The sequence below is a fragment of the Humulus lupulus genome, chromosome X, assembly GCF_963169125.1.
Source record: "Humulus lupulus chromosome X, drHumLupu1.1, whole genome shotgun sequence".
Lineage (NCBI taxonomy): Eukaryota > Viridiplantae > Streptophyta > Magnoliopsida > Rosales > Cannabaceae > Humulus > Humulus lupulus.
The window spans coordinates 206,645,074-206,662,002 of record NC_084802.1 but is presented as its reverse complement, the minus strand read 5'-3'; the positions used below and the strand labels follow the sequence as shown (position 1 = coordinate 206,662,002).

Genomic DNA, 16,929 nt, shown 5'->3' with positions numbered 1-16,929 from the left:
TAAAAATTAAATATTCAATTAATAATTGGAATAGATAGAATAAATCTAAAATCATTGGATACAATTGTAAAATAAATTAAAAATATTATTTATTTGATTTTAGATTAATGTTATTCCGGTAAAATTTATACTCTTACTTTTATAAAATAAATATATATATATATAAATATATTTGTTCTACATTCTCTCGTTTCGGGAAAAAGTTATTCCATTAAAAGAAGATCACTACGATGCACCGCCTTATCATGTCAAATTGGGACACATCTCATGATCAAAGATACTGGAGTTTTATTATAAAGGAAATAGGAATTTTACCAACGAAAATGTATGTAAAAGCCAGCTACAATTGAATATTTCAATAACCCTATCTAGATTTTTGCCCCACCCATTATAACTAATACATTATTGTGTCTCTTATTTTTTCTTCGAGCTTTTATAAATTACTTCTAAAGTATTTATAAGGTTGTAAAGTGAGACTTTTATTAAGTTTTATTTTATGTGGCTAACGCATTGTTGACTTGACATTATCGCGTCATGTGTATAATTTAAAAAAAATAATTTAAAATTAAAAAAATACACATTTTTTATAAAATATTAAAATTAAAAATAATTCAAAAACTAAAAAAAAATACTTTTTCTTTTTAATTCTTAAAAGATTATTTTTTTAATAAATTCTTAAAAAATTAATTAAATAAAATTTTCAAATATTAAAAAAATAAATTAAAACTCATCTATTTTTTTTGTTTGGAAAAATTAAATTATTTATTTTCAATAATGATGTAATTAATAAAGTTTAAATTATATTAATTTAAGTTTTGTACAAAAAAATATAGATCATTTTCGGTTTATTTTTCTTTAATATTTGAAAATTTTATCTAATTAATTTTTTAAGAATTTATTCAAAAAAATTATTCGTTAAAGAATTTAAAATATTTTTTTTTTTGAGTTTTTAAATATTTTTTTAATTTTAATATTTTATAAGAAATATATATTTTTTAATTTTAAATTATATACATAGCGTTGACGTGACAATGACAAGTCAGCAATTTGTTAGCCACATATAATAAAATTTAACAAAAGTCCCACTTTATAATACTGTGAATAGTTCGGTGTAATTTTTAACGGCTCAAAAAAATCAAGAAGCACAATATATTAATCATAGTTTGGGAGCAAAAATCTTAAATAGTATAATTGGATTCCTACCAAATGCAACCTCACTAAGCACGGTTTATTGACAGACGAGGTATGTCCTATTTGTGATTCTCAGTTAGAAACTACTCATCATGTCTTATGGGGTTGCTCTTCTCTTGCTGACTGTCGTAATCTTAGTGATATCTCTTTGGGAGATCCTCTTGCTTTTTGTCACGATTTCTATGATTTTATTCATCAGTTTCTGGACCCTTTGCCAATTGCTTCCTTAGAGCTGATTTTGGTAATTATGTGGAGAATTTGGTTTAGGAGAAACAAAAAGGTGCATTATGATAAAATGATTGACCCAGACATTGTTGTTTCTTGGGGTCGTGACTAGGGGTGGCAATTCGTGTAAACGTGTCAGATTCGTGTCGACACGATTATGACACGACACGATTAAGGTAAACACGAACACGACACGATTATTAAACATGTCAAAAATACGAACACGAACACGACACGATTATTAAACGGGTCAACACGACACGAACACGATAACACGATTATGACACGATTAATCATAATTATACGAAAAAAATCATAAAACCTATGTAAAGTATTCGTGTTATCGTGTCTGACACGATTATGACACGACACGATTATTAAATGGGTCAACACGATTATGACACGACACGATTATTAAACGTGTCAAAAACTCAAACACGAACACGACACGATTATTAAACGTGTCGTGTTCGTGTTTACCTTAATCGTGTCGTGTCGTGTCATCGTGTCGTGACCCAAATTGCCACCCCTAGTCGTGACTTCCTTGCTAACTATCAGAGAGTAGATATGCCTCTTGATAATTCTCACACGTTGGGGAACTCGGCATCCACGCTCATGGGCTCTTCTAGGTCGACATGGGTGCCGCCTACTAGGGGGATTGTTAAGATCAATGTCAATGCTGCTCTTGATGCTCCTAATGGAAGATGTGGGTTGGGTATGGTGGCTCGTGACTCCACCGGTGATGTTATAGTTTCTGCTGTTTGGCACATTATGGGTACTTTCACTCCTGAAATAGCGGAAGCTCTAGCTTTAAAACATGCTGCCAACCAATGCCGTTTATTGGCTTTCCAAAATGTGTGGTTTGAATCTGATTGTTTGAATGTGATTTTGAAGTTTAATAACCAGGTTCCTTTGGCTTCTTCTTTGGGGTTAGTCTTAGCAGATTTTAGACTAAATTTTTCACCTTTTCACTCTGCTAGTCTTTCTTTCTGTGCTAGATCTTTTAATACTATTGCCAATTCCTTAGCTAAATATGCCTTGTCGGAAGTTATTAGTAAGGTTTGGTGGCCAGGTTACCCTTCTTGTATCCATGATCTCATTTTATATGAGAAGAATTAATTCAATCAGTCTCCCCCTCACATTTTCTTCAAGCTCTTTGCTTGGTTGGTGATTCTTGGGGTTTTTCTAAAAAAAAAAAAAAAATCTTAAATAGTCTTTCAATAATAAGAAGGTATGTTTTTTAATCTGATTCATTAATCGTAATTGGATTTATTAATTTGATATGACTCACAGATATTTAATTAAACGAGATAAAGCTTTTTTTTTGGTGTGGAAGAGGTTGTACAACGTTAAATTACATTTAATGGTAAGTGAAATGTTTTAAGACAATTTTATTTTTCTAAGCAATAACGAAATTAAATGTGTGTGACTGTCTTATTATAAACGTATTAATAAAGACCATTTGTAAGTTGCAAATTTTAACTTTATATAACAATTTAATAGAAATTTGCCTTTAGAGGCGTCAATCTATTACTCAAAAGATATAATAGTACCATAATATATAAAAATATATATTTTTATATTGAGTGAATATTCTATATGGAAAAAAATTGGATTTTAGGGAGGAAAAGAGTTAAAATAAATGAAGAAATTTTTTTTCTTAAAATTTATAAGATAAGTTTTTAATGTTTTCTTAAACATATTTATAATTATTATAAATTTTATAAAATTATATTATATTTAAACTTAATTTTTTTATAATTTATAATTTAACTTTTTTCCTTTTTAAAATTTAAGATCCAAAGAAAAGGGAGATTTAAGAGGGAATTTTTTTTTTTCAAATGATTTCGTTTTGTGTTGTTTGGATTCAAAGTAAGACTGTTTACAAAATATGCAATCTAAATCAATCTGGACGATTCAAATTAAATATTTTAAATAATTGTGTTGTTGAAAAATTATGTACTTTTTTTTTATATATTTATATTTATTTTATTGTTGGAAATTTAAGTGAAAAATAAATTAAAAAGAATATTTTATATTTCAATATAGGTGATATATTGGTTATGAAAATAAATATATATTTTAGTAAAAATTATTAAATAATTTAATATTAAAAAAATCTACACTAAAATAAGTTATCCAATCGGCATCATGAAATATGAAATGTGAGAAAAAAAATTTTAAATGTTCTATAATTTTTTAATATTTAAAATAATTATATATTATAGAAATTGTTAAAAAAAAATCTTATACAATTTTTTTTTTAAATGATTTCTTCTGTATTTTATTCTTTGACAAAATAATGTAATGTAGATTTAATTTTACTTTCTATCTATATATAATGTGAAATAAAAAATAATATAATTTAAAATTAAAAGAAAAAGAGTAGTAAAAATAGTATTGTAAGTTCAATTTAAAACTAAGTGGTGATTATATATTTTTTTACATAGTTTTCAATGTGGAACTATTTGAAGTTTAGACAAGAAAAAGAAGACAAAACTTGATTATAAAAATTTGGATAATTCCTTTTCTTCTTCCCGTGCCGTGGGGCGGGGGTTGAAATCTGACTCCGTCCACTGGACGTTCCAGATTTATTACGCTTAGCTTAGCTTACTTCCCTTAACCGGCCACCAGCTCATCCTTAGAAAAAATCTTCTTCCTTATAATATATATATATATATTTAATTTCAATTTATTAAGGCATTAATTTGATTTAATTAATTAAAGAAACAAAATCCAAAACCCGTCTCCAAGCAATTTGTCCCACTGGTAATTGGTCGGCCAAAATGAGGAGGGGTTGTTTTGGTAGGGTCCATTTTTCTGGGCCCCACTTCAGATCTACAAAAAAAAAAAAACGCTAATAATCATTTATGTATATAAAACTTTGATGATCAGATCAATCATCAATTCATCAAGTGCCTACGTCGACGGCTGATCCAACGGTTTACAATGCGCCGAAAGCACCATACGATCGGCTGGGATTCAGAGGCTCTCTAAACAAAACGGCTTCAACTTAAAAGCGCCGAACTACTAACCAAGGATCGATTTCGAGAGGAAACGGTGCCATGTCAGCACATAGGAATAATAAGGCGTTTTTTTTATAAAAAAAAATAAATAAATAAGAAAGAACAGGAGAAAAACAGCTTTGTTTATTTTTCCGCTTTCTCTCTTTTATAGTTATTACTTATTAGTATTAATTTTTCCATATGAACACAAATGGAATTTTTGCAGAGCGCCGGGATCCGCGTTTGTCGATCATAGCGTAGAATCTCAAAAAGCCATTTTGCATCTCGCTTAATCAATCTTCTTCGCGCGTAATAGCCATTGTTGACATTCTCATCTATTTTCATGTAATGTTTCTATCTTGTCTCTCTTTTTTTTTGGATCATTGTCAGTTTCCTCTCTGATTTGCGATGCCATTTTTTTTTTTTTCCAATAAGAAGCTCGGAGCTTGGTTGTATTTCACATTGACGTGGATTTGGGTACAGTTTGCTTTTTGGATAGGGAGATTTTATTATATTTGTATCTGAATCGAATCATTCTAAGCCTAATTTAGAAATTTCTGTTTTCGTTTTTTTGGTTATGAATGCGTAATCACTGCTTTTAGCAATCTCATTATTCGATTTTGTTTAGTGCAATTTTGTTGGAAGATCTTTGTGATTTCTCAGTAGCCATGGCCGATTTATCAACATTGAATATTGATTTTTGTTTTTTTAGCAGATTTTTGTTTGATTGCAAGAGATGGAGGTTTGAAGGTCAATAGCATTGTTATTTACAGAGAAGGAAATTTCATTTGGGTTTAAATACGTATATTGACCGAAAAAAAGGAAAAGAAAAAAGAAGCGAGACAATGTCAATGAGGAGTGAACATCACACGGTCCCACTTTCGGTGTTACTGAAGCGTGAATTGGCTAATGAGAAGATTGAGAGACCGGAACTAATTCATGGTCAGGCGAGTCAGAGTAAGAAAGGAGAAGATTTCACTTTGATTAAGACAGAATGCCAAAGGATGGTTGGAGATGGCGTTTCTACTTATTCCGTTTTCGCGGTAATGATTATTATTATTTTTTTCTGGATAATTTTTTCTTAATCAACTCCCCGGAGAAGGTGAAGACTTCAGTTAGATTCAACTGTTCGTCGCGTGGTTGACTGCATGTCTTAACTCTGAGCCAGATTTTCATAGACTGTCCTTGTTTTTTTCCATGACATTTCTCGTGCGTGCTTTTGTGTTGGAAGACTTTCATTTATTTGTTTTTCTGATATATGTACACATATATGCATTATTCTTCGTCAACTAGAAGTGTTAGCGGCTGGTCTACTTTTGATTTGTTCAACGTGGCTTTGCAATTTTTTCTGGCCTTCTCGACATAGGTGTATTGAATTAGGAATGATTGAGTTGAAGCTGAATGCTAGAGTAGTCTTTATGAAAAAAAAAAATGAGATTCAATAGTGGAACATGCCTGGACGGCTGGCCTTGTTTCACTGTTAAGTTCTATGTCTTTTTGGGATTTATAATCTTCAAGTCGAGGAAAGCCTTTTCGAGTATTACACCACTAGTTAAGAGTTTTTCAAAATTGCAATAAGTCTCCTGTATTTTGATAGGAATATTCTGCACTGTCACACACTTCAGCACAAATATACAGAGAATTGGATGAATGCAAATTGTGGAAATTATATTGATACGCAGGTATTCGAGAGCCTGGTCTCTCCCAAAAGGTTACAAACCTTACAACAAATCTAGACTGACCAAAAATTACCTCTTACTACCCCTTATATACTGCTAACAGTAAATGCATAAAGACTAAGCTAGACCAAGGCTACAGCCAACCAAAACCTCACATAGCAATCCCAATGCTTAACTAATTCTCTGTTAAAATTCCATCAGTAATTCCATTTCCCTTTGCTGACTTGTCATGCTTGCCGCCTGGGTATTTCCCCGCGTACGTATATGTGAAGGGTGGCCTACCATATTACTTGATTTTGCAACATCTATTTGCCTTATTTCTAACTGTGTCCATGACTAGCTCCAAACTTTGCTAGACTATGAAAACTATATTTGATGCATCGTTATGTGACTCTTTGCACAACAGAAGTGGATAAACTTACAGTTCACAGCTTAAAAGCTCTTTTCTTGTTTCGCAGTTATTTGATGGACATAATGGATCTGCAGCTGCCATTTACTCAAAGGAGAATCTCCTAAACAATGTCTTGAATGCTATACCATTAGATCTTAACAGAGATGAATGGATTGCAGCATTGCCAAGAGCTTTGGTCGCAGGCTTTGTCAAGACAGACAAAGATTTTCAAGAGCGAGGTACAGTTGTCATTGCTATGTTATGACATCTTTTTCCATTTAGCTTTGTTATTCTACCTGTTTGTGAGATTTTTGGTATGTATGAAATTTATGTATTGTTGTGGTCAAATTTCAGCACAAATGTCAGGAACAACTGTCACTTTTGTGATTATTGAAGGATGGGTTGTAACTGTTGCCTCTGTTGGCGATTCCCGCTGTATACTTGAAGCAGCTGAAGGAGGCATTTATTACTTATCTGCAGACCATAGGCTTGATTGCAATGAAGAGGAGTAAGTTATAAATATAATGTTAATTTCTAGTGGTTCATTTAACACTATCTATGCTAAGGCCTTTTTTTTTCTCTCTTTTTCTAAATTCTGTTAGGAGGTCACGTATCACTGCAAGTGGGGGTGAGGTTGGTCGTCTAAATACTGGTGGTGGTGCTGAGGTAACTCCTCTTTGTTTCTTTTTATATTTCGTTTTCCCCCTATTAGTTGTGTTTGGTTTGGGGTGTTTCAAACGGGGAATTTTCCAATTGTCTATTTCATGTTGCTGAGCTTGCACTTCTACCACATTTGAGCATCACATCTAGTAGTATTGATGCATGAAGCTGAACCTTGCAAACTTCGTATTTGGCTTTTAAGATGTAAATCAGGACGTTGCACATCTTGTATGATGACAGTAATGTGGGTTTAAAGTTCAGATATTTTTTTTTTTATAAGAATGATCTAGGTTGTAGGATGGTGCTGCTGAAAATTATGCCTACTAAGCAAACTCTTTTTCCTTTTTCTCTATTCGTCTCTGCTTTGGGGATAATCATATCCAATATTATGTATGTGACTATATACTATAAGATACTGATTTCCTGTTATCGTACTTATGCTTTTTTTATTATTAGATTATACTTTTTTACATAACTAAAGTTTTTAAATCACTTTGGGTTTTTTGTAGATTGGTCCTTTGAGGTGTTGGCCTGGAGGCCTTTGTCTTTCACGATCCATTGGGGATAGGGATGTTGGTGAATACATTGTTCCCGTTCCTTATGTAAAGCAAGTGAAGGTTTGTTTATTCTTTTGTGTTACACTCACACTATTCTGCTTGCTTTTATTTGTTTCCATTTGCCTTTACTGGCTATGCTTTAGTTAGGTTTCACAAGGATTAATTATTTTAATGGCTCCTTTCTCCTGAAGTTTGTGTAAATAGTGTGTTATATAGAACTTTGTTTTTGTTGTACCCTTGGCCATCCTATCAAAACAATCATCTTGGTGGAATGATCAAGTTACAAGTAATAAAATATTTACCTAAAATTCAAGGGCTAAAATAGTAGTACTAGTAGCAAAGGGGGTAGCTCAAATGGTGAGGTAAGTGGTTTGCTGCCACAAAGCCAGAGGTTCAGTCTAGCTTCAAATATTATTGGGTTAGGGGGTGCCTAGTAAAAAAGAAAAAGTGCAAAAATTAGAATTCTAGTTCTTGGTGAAATTAATTGACAAGAAAGGTCTTGTTTGTCACAAGATCATTGGGATTTTGATGAGATTAAAACTTTTTTATTCCTTAATAGAACATTCTTTTTTATTTCTAACGGCTTTTGAGTGATGGTCTTTGTATCACTTTTGCCCTTAATTTTCCATTTAAATGTTCTGCTATTTATGAATAGAACATTATACCCTTTGAATTTGGTCAATTTATGTGGGAAGGCTAACATTGCAACAATATCATAGTTTAGGGTGGTGCATCAGTAAAATAAATATTGTTTACATAGTAGTTGTGATGGTATTTTAATTTTTAATTTAAAATAGTTATCTTTTCACTGTACCCTATAAAGATTGTATAACAGGGTGGGTTTAGAGTGATAACACTGCTGTAAATTTTGTTGCATTTGGAGTCAAGCTAATATAAGTAAAAAGTAAACTGGTATTTTTAGTTATTTTGACGATTTAACATATTTGGCACAAATTTCTAATGATTAAGCTCCTGTTATGGAGTTTTTTTTAGCTGTGTTTTCCCATCCTAAAATGTGGTCACTCGATGTTTCTCACGATGTAACTGATTTTCTTTGAAACTGCACTTAATGATAGCATTGGATTTTAACTTTGTCTCTTTATGTGATTGAATTTAAAGTCCTTTAAGATTTTGTGCTTAATTATATGGTTTATATAACAAGGATTGGCCTATTGTTTGTGCCAGAACACTGGTTCCATAAAGTCATACATTTGTAAGCCTACTCTTTTGTGGGCAAGCCTCTGCATTTTCAGCTGAAAGAAAGCTGTCCACTTGAGATAATCTATTTTCTTCTTTCAAGACTTCCTATTTCCCAAGTATTGATCAGTGGGAATTTTGATGTTGTTCTTTCTAAGATTTCTTTCTTACTCTCTCTTTTGAAGCTGCCTACAGCTGTCTACTTGAGATAATCCATTTTCTTCTTTCAAGACTTACTATTTCCCAAGTACTGATCAGTGGGAATTTTGCTGTTGTTCTTTCTAAGATTTCTTTCTTACTCTCTCTTTTCAAAACTGCCTACAGCTGTCTACTTCTGGTGGTAGGCTTATCATTTCAAGTGATGGTGTTTGGGATGCTTTAAGTGCGGAAGCTGCTCTTGAGTGCTGCCGTTCGATGTCAGCAGATTCTGCAGCTACGCAAATTGTGAAGGTGCATTTACAATTAAAACTTATTTTTGTTTTAAATATAATCTACTCAGAGACTGATTTGCATGTTACACATGCATAAATGGGTGGATAGTAACCTTTCATTTTTTCCATTACACCTTTTGATGCGATGACACCACTACTTTGCTGTGAAGACTGTAGCAGTTTTCACGTTGTATTTGTTGCATATATATACTTTTTTAAAAAAACATTTTTTTTCTTTTCCAGGAATCTTTACATGCAAAGGGACTTCGAGATGACACAACCTGCATTGTGATTGATATATTACCACAAGAGAAGCCAGCTGCTCCTTTGCCCCCACCTAAGAAGCAGGGAAAAGGAGTGTTTAAGTCCATGTTTCGTAAAAAGTCAACTGAATCAACTTCTTATGTTGACAAAGAGTACATAGAACCAGACGTGGTGGAGGAATTATTTGAAGAGGGCTCTGCTATGCTTTCAGAAAGGTTTGTGCTCGAAAGAAGTCATTATCAACTTAACATGATAGCCATGGGAAAGTTTTCTTTTTCTTTCTTTTTTGTGTCACCTTTCTTTCTTTATTCTTTTTCTGTTTTCGTTCTTTCTGTTTAACTTTTGGGGGGTTGACCTATGAACAGGGCATGCTAGTTTTTAGTCTTTTGACTCGATAAATGCTTGTGTTGATTTCACAGGTTGGACACGAAATATCCACTCTGCAACATGTTTAGGCTGTTTACATGTGCTGTTTGTCAAGTAGAAGTGAAACCAGGAGAGGGCATTTCAATACATGCCGGTTCATGTAACCCAGGAAAGTTGCGTCCCTGGGATGGCCCCTTCCTATGCTTAAGTTGCCAGGAGAAGAAAGAAGCCATGGAAGGAAAAAGGCAATCTGGAGGTAATGATCTTTCTCTCCTATCTCTCCAGTGGCAATAAGTTTCGTTATACAACATTCATAATTAATCGTTGTTTTGTTGGTTTCAGATAGGTATAGTAGTGGAAGTGAATAGCCAACAACCCTCCACGGGTATTTTTGCGTTTTGAGAGCATTAACTATTATTTCAAAGTTGATCATAATTGGGAGGGAAGCTGAAGCTTTTTCAGGACAATAGTTCCATTATCTGTGAGCATTTAGGTCCATAGTGTTCCCACTTCTATAAGTTGGACCCCAATTTGGATCTTTATCTCATGTTTTCATGTTCCGAGTCAGAAGATTCCGGCTAGACAACTTGCTTGCTTTTTCAGAAGATCTCTTTTCTGACTTCAGATTCAGAGTGATCAAAACAGTGCAAACCTTGCTGAAAAAAAGGGGGGGGTTGTGGAAGGATTGGATAAAACTTGCCGGTGCATATTGTTTTCAGAGGTAATACTTTTTCTTTCTGGATCCACAATGTTCCAGTTCATAGAGTTACTAACCTTGAATGAAAGTAGTAATCTAGGATGTAATATTATTATATACGGAGTTGGAAAGAGACCTCATAAACTTTCATTTCGAATTAGGAAAATCTCTGTGCTTGTCAGCAATCTGAATGACTTTGTTATATCCTTCCTTCACAAGTATAGGAAGGTAAAAAAAAAAAAACTTTTAATTAGGCAATTAATTAATTTATTTTTCATTTTCCAAAGGAGAGTTTGTTTCAAAGCTTTTCCTGTGCTGTGCTAATGTGTGGATTCCGCCTCCCTATATTTTGTTGTAAAACTATTCCACCTTTACTTGAACCATTTTATAAATGGTTTGAGGGAATTTATAATCTAAAGGTTGTCATGATTTGGTCATTTTAATAATGTACTGATAACAAAATGAAAATAAAAACATTAATAAAAGAAGAAAAGAACTATGTAGTGATATTAAATTAGTATGATTAGATTTGGCGTGGTCTAGCGGTGATGCTTTGCATCACGGCTGTTATGTTATCTATCACATTATTGGGACCAAGAAGCTTTTTTAGGGGGCAAGACGTAGACACCAGTTGTCTGTAGTTTAGTAATAAGCCGAGTTACATGTGCACTTGCAAGCTTTTTTAGTGACTAATCTAATATATGGAATTTTTTATGGATCCACTTATATCTAAGAGAAAGTGACGGATGTTACTTTTATAAGAAAAATAAAATCAAAATCAAAATCAGCACAGCCTTTTTCTTTTCGGCTTTGGCCTTTTGAACAAAGAAGCGAAACTACGCTTGACTAGTTGTGTTGTGTTTGAATTGAAGGCCCCACTTAGGACCTTTCTGGCCCAAAACTGTGACAAGATGGGCTGATAAATTTTCCCAAGGAATGTTTGTTGCCGCTGAAGTTTCATATATTAAAAAAACTAGATATTCATAGGGAAAATTGATTTGCCACCAAATGTGTTTGGGTCCTACTTTTTCATATGTTCAACAGACAGGAGTGTGGCTTCTTCTAGAGTTTATAATTTGAAAATTATGAATATTTAAAGCTCGACTTGGCAATATTTGTTTCCTAAGCTGATCATTTTGGTTTAGTTCATTTTTTTAAGGCAAAACTTTTAGAATATCCATGTTATAGGACCAATGCGCCGACAGATACATTCAAAAGGGGAGAGAGAAAGTTGAGAAAGGCATTAGCTTTTTATTTTTATTTTTGGCCATGAAATGAATGGGTGTATTGTCCTTTGAAGAAAGAATAAGATTACAAGAATTATGGGTGGCAAGTGGCTAAAGCATAAAAGGAAAAAGTTTCCTTTCCGACCCAAAGAGAATTCCCACGAGGACTCGGAGTGAGGATGGAGTGCGAAATATTTGTTTTATGCATTGTTTGCATCTTTCTTATCTTTTAAGAAGAAAAAATATATATAAATTAATTTTTTTTTTAAAATAATATAAATTTTGAGTGGTTAAAGACTCAAAGGTGGTGAGGATATATTTATCCAAATAATAATAATAATAATGAAAATGGTGAGGATATGACTCACTCAGTCTACCACAATAATGCCTCCATGATTGAGATGTTGACCCAACTATACCAACAAATTTCTTCTACGCTGGAATGGACCACTACGTACACGTGTGTGTGGGCCAGCCAAGGCCCCCTCTCTCACTGTTAATAGATAAATAAATAAGAATTGAAATGATCTTTTGGATCGATACCCATTTACCACCGTCCGATTAAATGATTAAATTTTATGAGGAATGTTTGGAATTCAAGTTGAAATTGTCACATAATTATGTGTGTCTTGTAGACCTCACTTGACCTCTGTTTTGCTATGCTTTTTCTTTTTCTATTCCTTTATGTTGTGTCTTTGAATTGATTGATTGGAGAGTATGGGCTGAATTTGAATCCCAACGTGTCTTGCATGACCCGCTTCAGCCTCCTCTGATTCATTACCTTTTGTCAATAAGAAAAAGAAATCGGTTCCCTATTTTTTTTTTTTTTGTTTCTTTGCGGAAAATATTTTGGTTCAATGTAATTACACTTTGTTACTAAAAAAAATTTATATTAAAATGTGTTGCGTACAACTTTACATGTTATACTCAGAGCTCATTATATAGTTAGCTATATTATAGAATATACTAACAATGAATCATGCAAACAAGAATTGTCTCCTAACTTTGCAACCTAACACAAAATAAAATAAATCTTCAAGTAGTATATACTAGGAGTTTGCTTGCAACTATCTGTTACTTTATGAGTGAAAAAGATAGAAAATCACGATATCATTATCTGACTTGATTCAATGGTAAAAAGAAAGAAGTAACATAGAAAACTACCTATAATGAGGTGGTTGTAGGTTAGCTTTTCTCTGTTGGATCAGAGGTTCAAACTCAACCTAGCCCTTATCTGGAAATTAAGTGTCCCAACTCTATAGCATTTGTTGTTTATGCTCTACTCTAGTCCATGCATTGGTAGTCAATATTTTTGTGGATGAGAACTCTTAATCCAATATTTGAGGGATCTAGTTATAGTTAGTTGATAGTACTCGAAATTACTTAAAAAAAAAAAAAAGAAAGATATGGAGATGAAATCAGCACCATGTGATCCCTTTTTCGTTGATAAAAAAAAAATATTGCGAATAGAAAAACTATATTTTTTTATGTGACTTTTTTTTTATATTCGATTTGAGTTTGTAACACAAGTATGAAACCTTGGGAGAGAGAAATACGACATATGCTACATAAGAAGGAAATACATGAAGGAAAGATGAATTTGGTGGAAAACTATATCATGAGGAGCATGACTTCGGACAAAGAGACAAATAATTTCTTCTATATGAATTTCGTTACTTGTCGCTTCAAATCTTCATTGGTAGAAAATAAAAAGTCCCAAATCAAGATTAGTGATGGGTCTAATCTAATTCTTCTAGGTCAAGAGAAGAAAATTGAGTAAAATATTCATTTTCAGACCAAAAGTTCAAGCTGCTGGACGACTTTAAACAACATTTATATCATTACTCAAATAAATATCATATATATATATATATTAGCTTCGTTCAATCTTATCTACTAATTCATATGGCGATCACATCAATCCTTAATCTATTGCGATATTCAAACCTTGTTTACCACACTAAAGTCATTAACATATACTAAAAATCGACGACTTATAAACACTTTCCTCCAATGTAGTTGCGTGTAAATGAATAACATAGTGAGATTGAAAAGGAAAGGAGCTTAATTATTATAATGAATGTGTATATAGTTATATATATATATTACATTCAAAGATGCTCTCTTGAGGGTTATTATAATGAATTGCATTTTTTTCGTTTTTCTTCTTTTTCTTCTTCTTCTTTCTACATGTGTACGTGAACATGACAATTCCCATTTGGCCAAAAAAAAAAAAAAAACAACTCCAATACAAAGACACATACCCAAAAATCAAGTAGTCTCTTGCTTTGCCTTGCAATATCCAATCTGTCCTTTAACAAGTATATTTGGATCTTTTTGTGATCCCATTTTCCCCAATATTATCACTCACCTTCCTTCTCCTTCTCCTCCTCCTCCTCTAATAGCTGTTGGATTTAAAAGGGACCCACAAACCTATAAAGATACAGCTAAATTTATCACTTCCATCCAATAGAACCATTGCCCACCACAACCTTTCTCTATATGATAACTTAATAATGCTTGTCAAATAGAGATTTGCAATTGAGTAAAAAAAAAAAAAAAATCATTTCACAAGAGACATTTCTAAGCTAAACTACAGAGTGACAAGACTCTCTCCTTCTCTCTCCACTACTTCACAAATCCCCTTATCTTTCCCTAAAGATTTTGTTAGTATTCAAAGAACCAAAATCATTACTCAAAAGTTTCAAAAAAAAAAAAAATCAGACCCTTAAATTCATTTTCTTTTCTTTTTTTTTTCTTTAAAGTGTTTCAACAAAATCATCATCTCAAAGTTATGGACACTCATAATCATCATCATCATCAGAATCTAGCAACAGAGAAGAAATCTTTTGAAACGAAACATGGTACAACAACAACTACTTCTGTTCAAGGAATCAAAGAAGTTAAATCACTGTCGTCGTCGTCATCACTACCAGCTAACAACTCTTCGAAAAAACAGGTAACAATATCATCATCTTCATCATCTCCTGCCTCACCACCTTCGGCTTCCTCTTCTCCCTCTCATGAATTCTCCTTCACTATTTCTCTCTCCACAAACAATAACAAAGCCACAACTACTACTCCTACAACGACTAATAACAACAATAGTAGTTCCTTCGCCGTAGACTTGTCTCCGGCCGACGACATTTTCTTCCATGGCCATTTACTCCCTCTCCACCTTCTTTCCCACCTTCCAGTCTCTCCTCGATCCTCCACCAACTCCATGGATAGCTTTACTCTCCCCATTAAGGAGATTTCATCATCGTCGTCGTCCTCAATAATGGAGGATATTCATCAAAAGCAGAGCAAAAACGGCTCTTCAACCGCCACCGCCACCAACGGCGGCGTCTCGGCCGGACAAAATGGAGAGGCTGCAGCAAGAAGCAAACCCAACAAGTCGTTTTCGCTTTTCGGGCTATCGAAATGGAGAAAAGGGCAGTTTAGAGGGAGAGATTACAATAATGATGGTAGTGGCATCAATAATAATAGTAGTATTGATGAGGACGACGACATCGATGATTATTATGGTAAGGAGAAGGGACCTAAGAGGTCGAAGGTGAGGTTCGAACTGAGTCACGTAATCAAAAGGTACATGAGAATGGTGAGGCCGCTGCTGTTTTCCCGGGCGAGAAGAGAGAGTATCCAGTTACGTAGGCAGCCACATTCCTTCTCTGGTGTTTTGGGTAGTAGTAATAATAGTAACAATATTAGTAAGCGGGAATTGATGAGAGGAAGGAGAGGAGAGTATTCGGCGCCGGCATCGATGTGGACTTCGCCGTCGAATAGCGGCCTCCTTGTGGCGACGGCTACAGCCTCTACGGCGGCGACGAGTGATAGTTCCATGGAAGAGTTGCAAGCCGCGATTCAAGCAGCTATTGCTCATTGCAAGAATTCCATTAGTAATAATAATAATGTCACAGAAGACAAAGTAGTCAAATGCTAGCCCATTAGAGAATACCAGCCAGTAGTTATTTGTTGTGTTTTTTGTATTGATAATCTTTTGTATAAATTTGCATTATTATTATTATTAAGTGTAAATGCATCATGAGAAATTAAGATGATATTGTATTCAGAAGGTTGTAGTACTGCTGGTATACAATAAAATACTGCATTTAAAAATTTGCTATTGTATTGTTTTGTGTATCTTATATTAATATCTACATTTACACATATCTTTATATATATATATATATATATATATACATATATTTATAGTCTTTTCTGCAGGGTCGAATGTATTTTATTGTAAGGAGTTGTCGAGTATTTCAAGTGGGAAATCTCAGTAGTGTTCATCATCATCATCATCATCATCACGTGAGAGTGAAAGGTTTTTGACTATTCCAATCGCGTTTAGATATATGCATATATATATATATATATGTGTGTGTATACACATAATAATATCATATCAAATTAAGTCTCTCGTGAATTTGGTTAATTAATTAATACCTTGTATGTGTGCACCTAAGTACCTAACATGTTACAAAATAAAATAAAACTCATATGAACTCGTGAATTTTGCAAGTACTATTTATTTTAAATAATAATAATAATAATAAATATAAAGTTCTATATCTATCACTAATCGATCTGTTAGAAATTAATTAGAGTTCGAAGTTTCTATTAAAAGTTAATATTGTCGGTGAAGAATACCACTGCTGTCCTAACTTTTCTATATAATATGAATATACAACCAATGATATAAGATTAGCTAGCTAGGGGGCTTTTTTATTTCAATTACAATTATAAAACAACTCTAAGAAAATATATACATAGATAAAACAAAATGTCAACCAGAGTGTTGTTATAGAGTGTTATTATTTGACATCTTAAGATGCATAATAATATATGAGGTGACACTTTATAATTAATTAACGATATCCCATAATACTTATTAAATTCAAATACGTGAGACCCGATATAAAATTGCACCAACAGCGATACGCTAATTTCTTGTGTTGTTGAGCACGAATGACGACCCTTAGCAATACTCAAAAGATAAAAAGCACCAAGTGCAAAGTGTACGTACAAAAGCCAGTG

The 16,929-nt window shown here is 33.1% G+C and overlaps 2 protein-coding genes across 5 annotated transcripts; both read left to right on the top strand.

Moving 5' to 3' along the window:
• The first annotated feature begins 4,549 nt into the window (after positions 1-4,549).
• LOC133805249 (probable protein phosphatase 2C 12) lies at positions 4,550-11,100 on the top strand. Of its 4 annotated transcripts, none has more exons than XM_062243379.1 (10): positions 4,550-4,766; positions 5,134-5,464; positions 6,559-6,730; positions 6,846-6,999; positions 7,094-7,157; positions 7,661-7,768; positions 9,230-9,355; positions 9,580-9,815; positions 10,020-10,222; positions 10,313-11,100. In XM_062243379.1, exons 2-10 carry the CDS (start codon positions 5,267-5,269, stop codon positions 10,366-10,368), a joined length of 1,317 nt encoding a protein of 438 aa, XP_062099363.1. In that variant the 5' UTR covers positions 4,550-4,766; positions 5,134-5,266; the 3' UTR covers positions 10,369-11,100. The 4 variants fall into 4 exon arrangements, with proteins under 4 accessions (XP_062099363.1, XP_062099362.1, XP_062099365.1 ...); XM_062243378.1 differs by having other exon boundaries at positions 4,551-4,766; positions 5,137-5,464; XM_062243381.1 differs by having other exon boundaries at positions 4,552-4,766; positions 5,137-5,464; positions 10,309-11,100.
• Positions 11,101-14,092: 2,992 nt separating this feature from the next.
• Positions 14,093-16,008, top strand: LOC133803243 (BRI1 kinase inhibitor 1). Its single transcript, XM_062241213.1, has one exon. It carries the CDS (start codon positions 14,684-14,686, stop codon positions 15,830-15,832), a length of 1,149 nt encoding a protein of 382 aa, XP_062097197.1. The 5' UTR covers positions 14,093-14,683; the 3' UTR covers positions 15,833-16,008.
• Positions 16,009-16,929: the final 921 nt, after the last annotated feature.

Coding starts and splice junctions, on each gene's coding strand:
- LOC133805249 (XM_062243379.1), top strand. CDS start 5,267: ATGTCAATGAGGAGTGAACATCACACGGTCCCACTTTCGGTGTTACTG. Junction 6,731..6,845: donor CAAAGATTTTCAAGAGCGAG/GTACAGTTGTCA, acceptor GTCAAATTTCAG/CACAAATGTCAGGAACAACT. Junction 10,223..10,312: donor AGGAAAAAGGCAATCTGGAG/GTAATGATCTTT, acceptor GGTTTCAGATAG/GTATAGTAGTGGAAGTGAAT.
- LOC133803243 (XM_062241213.1), top strand. CDS start 14,684: ATGGACACTCATAATCATCATCATCATCAGAATCTAGCAACAGAGAAG.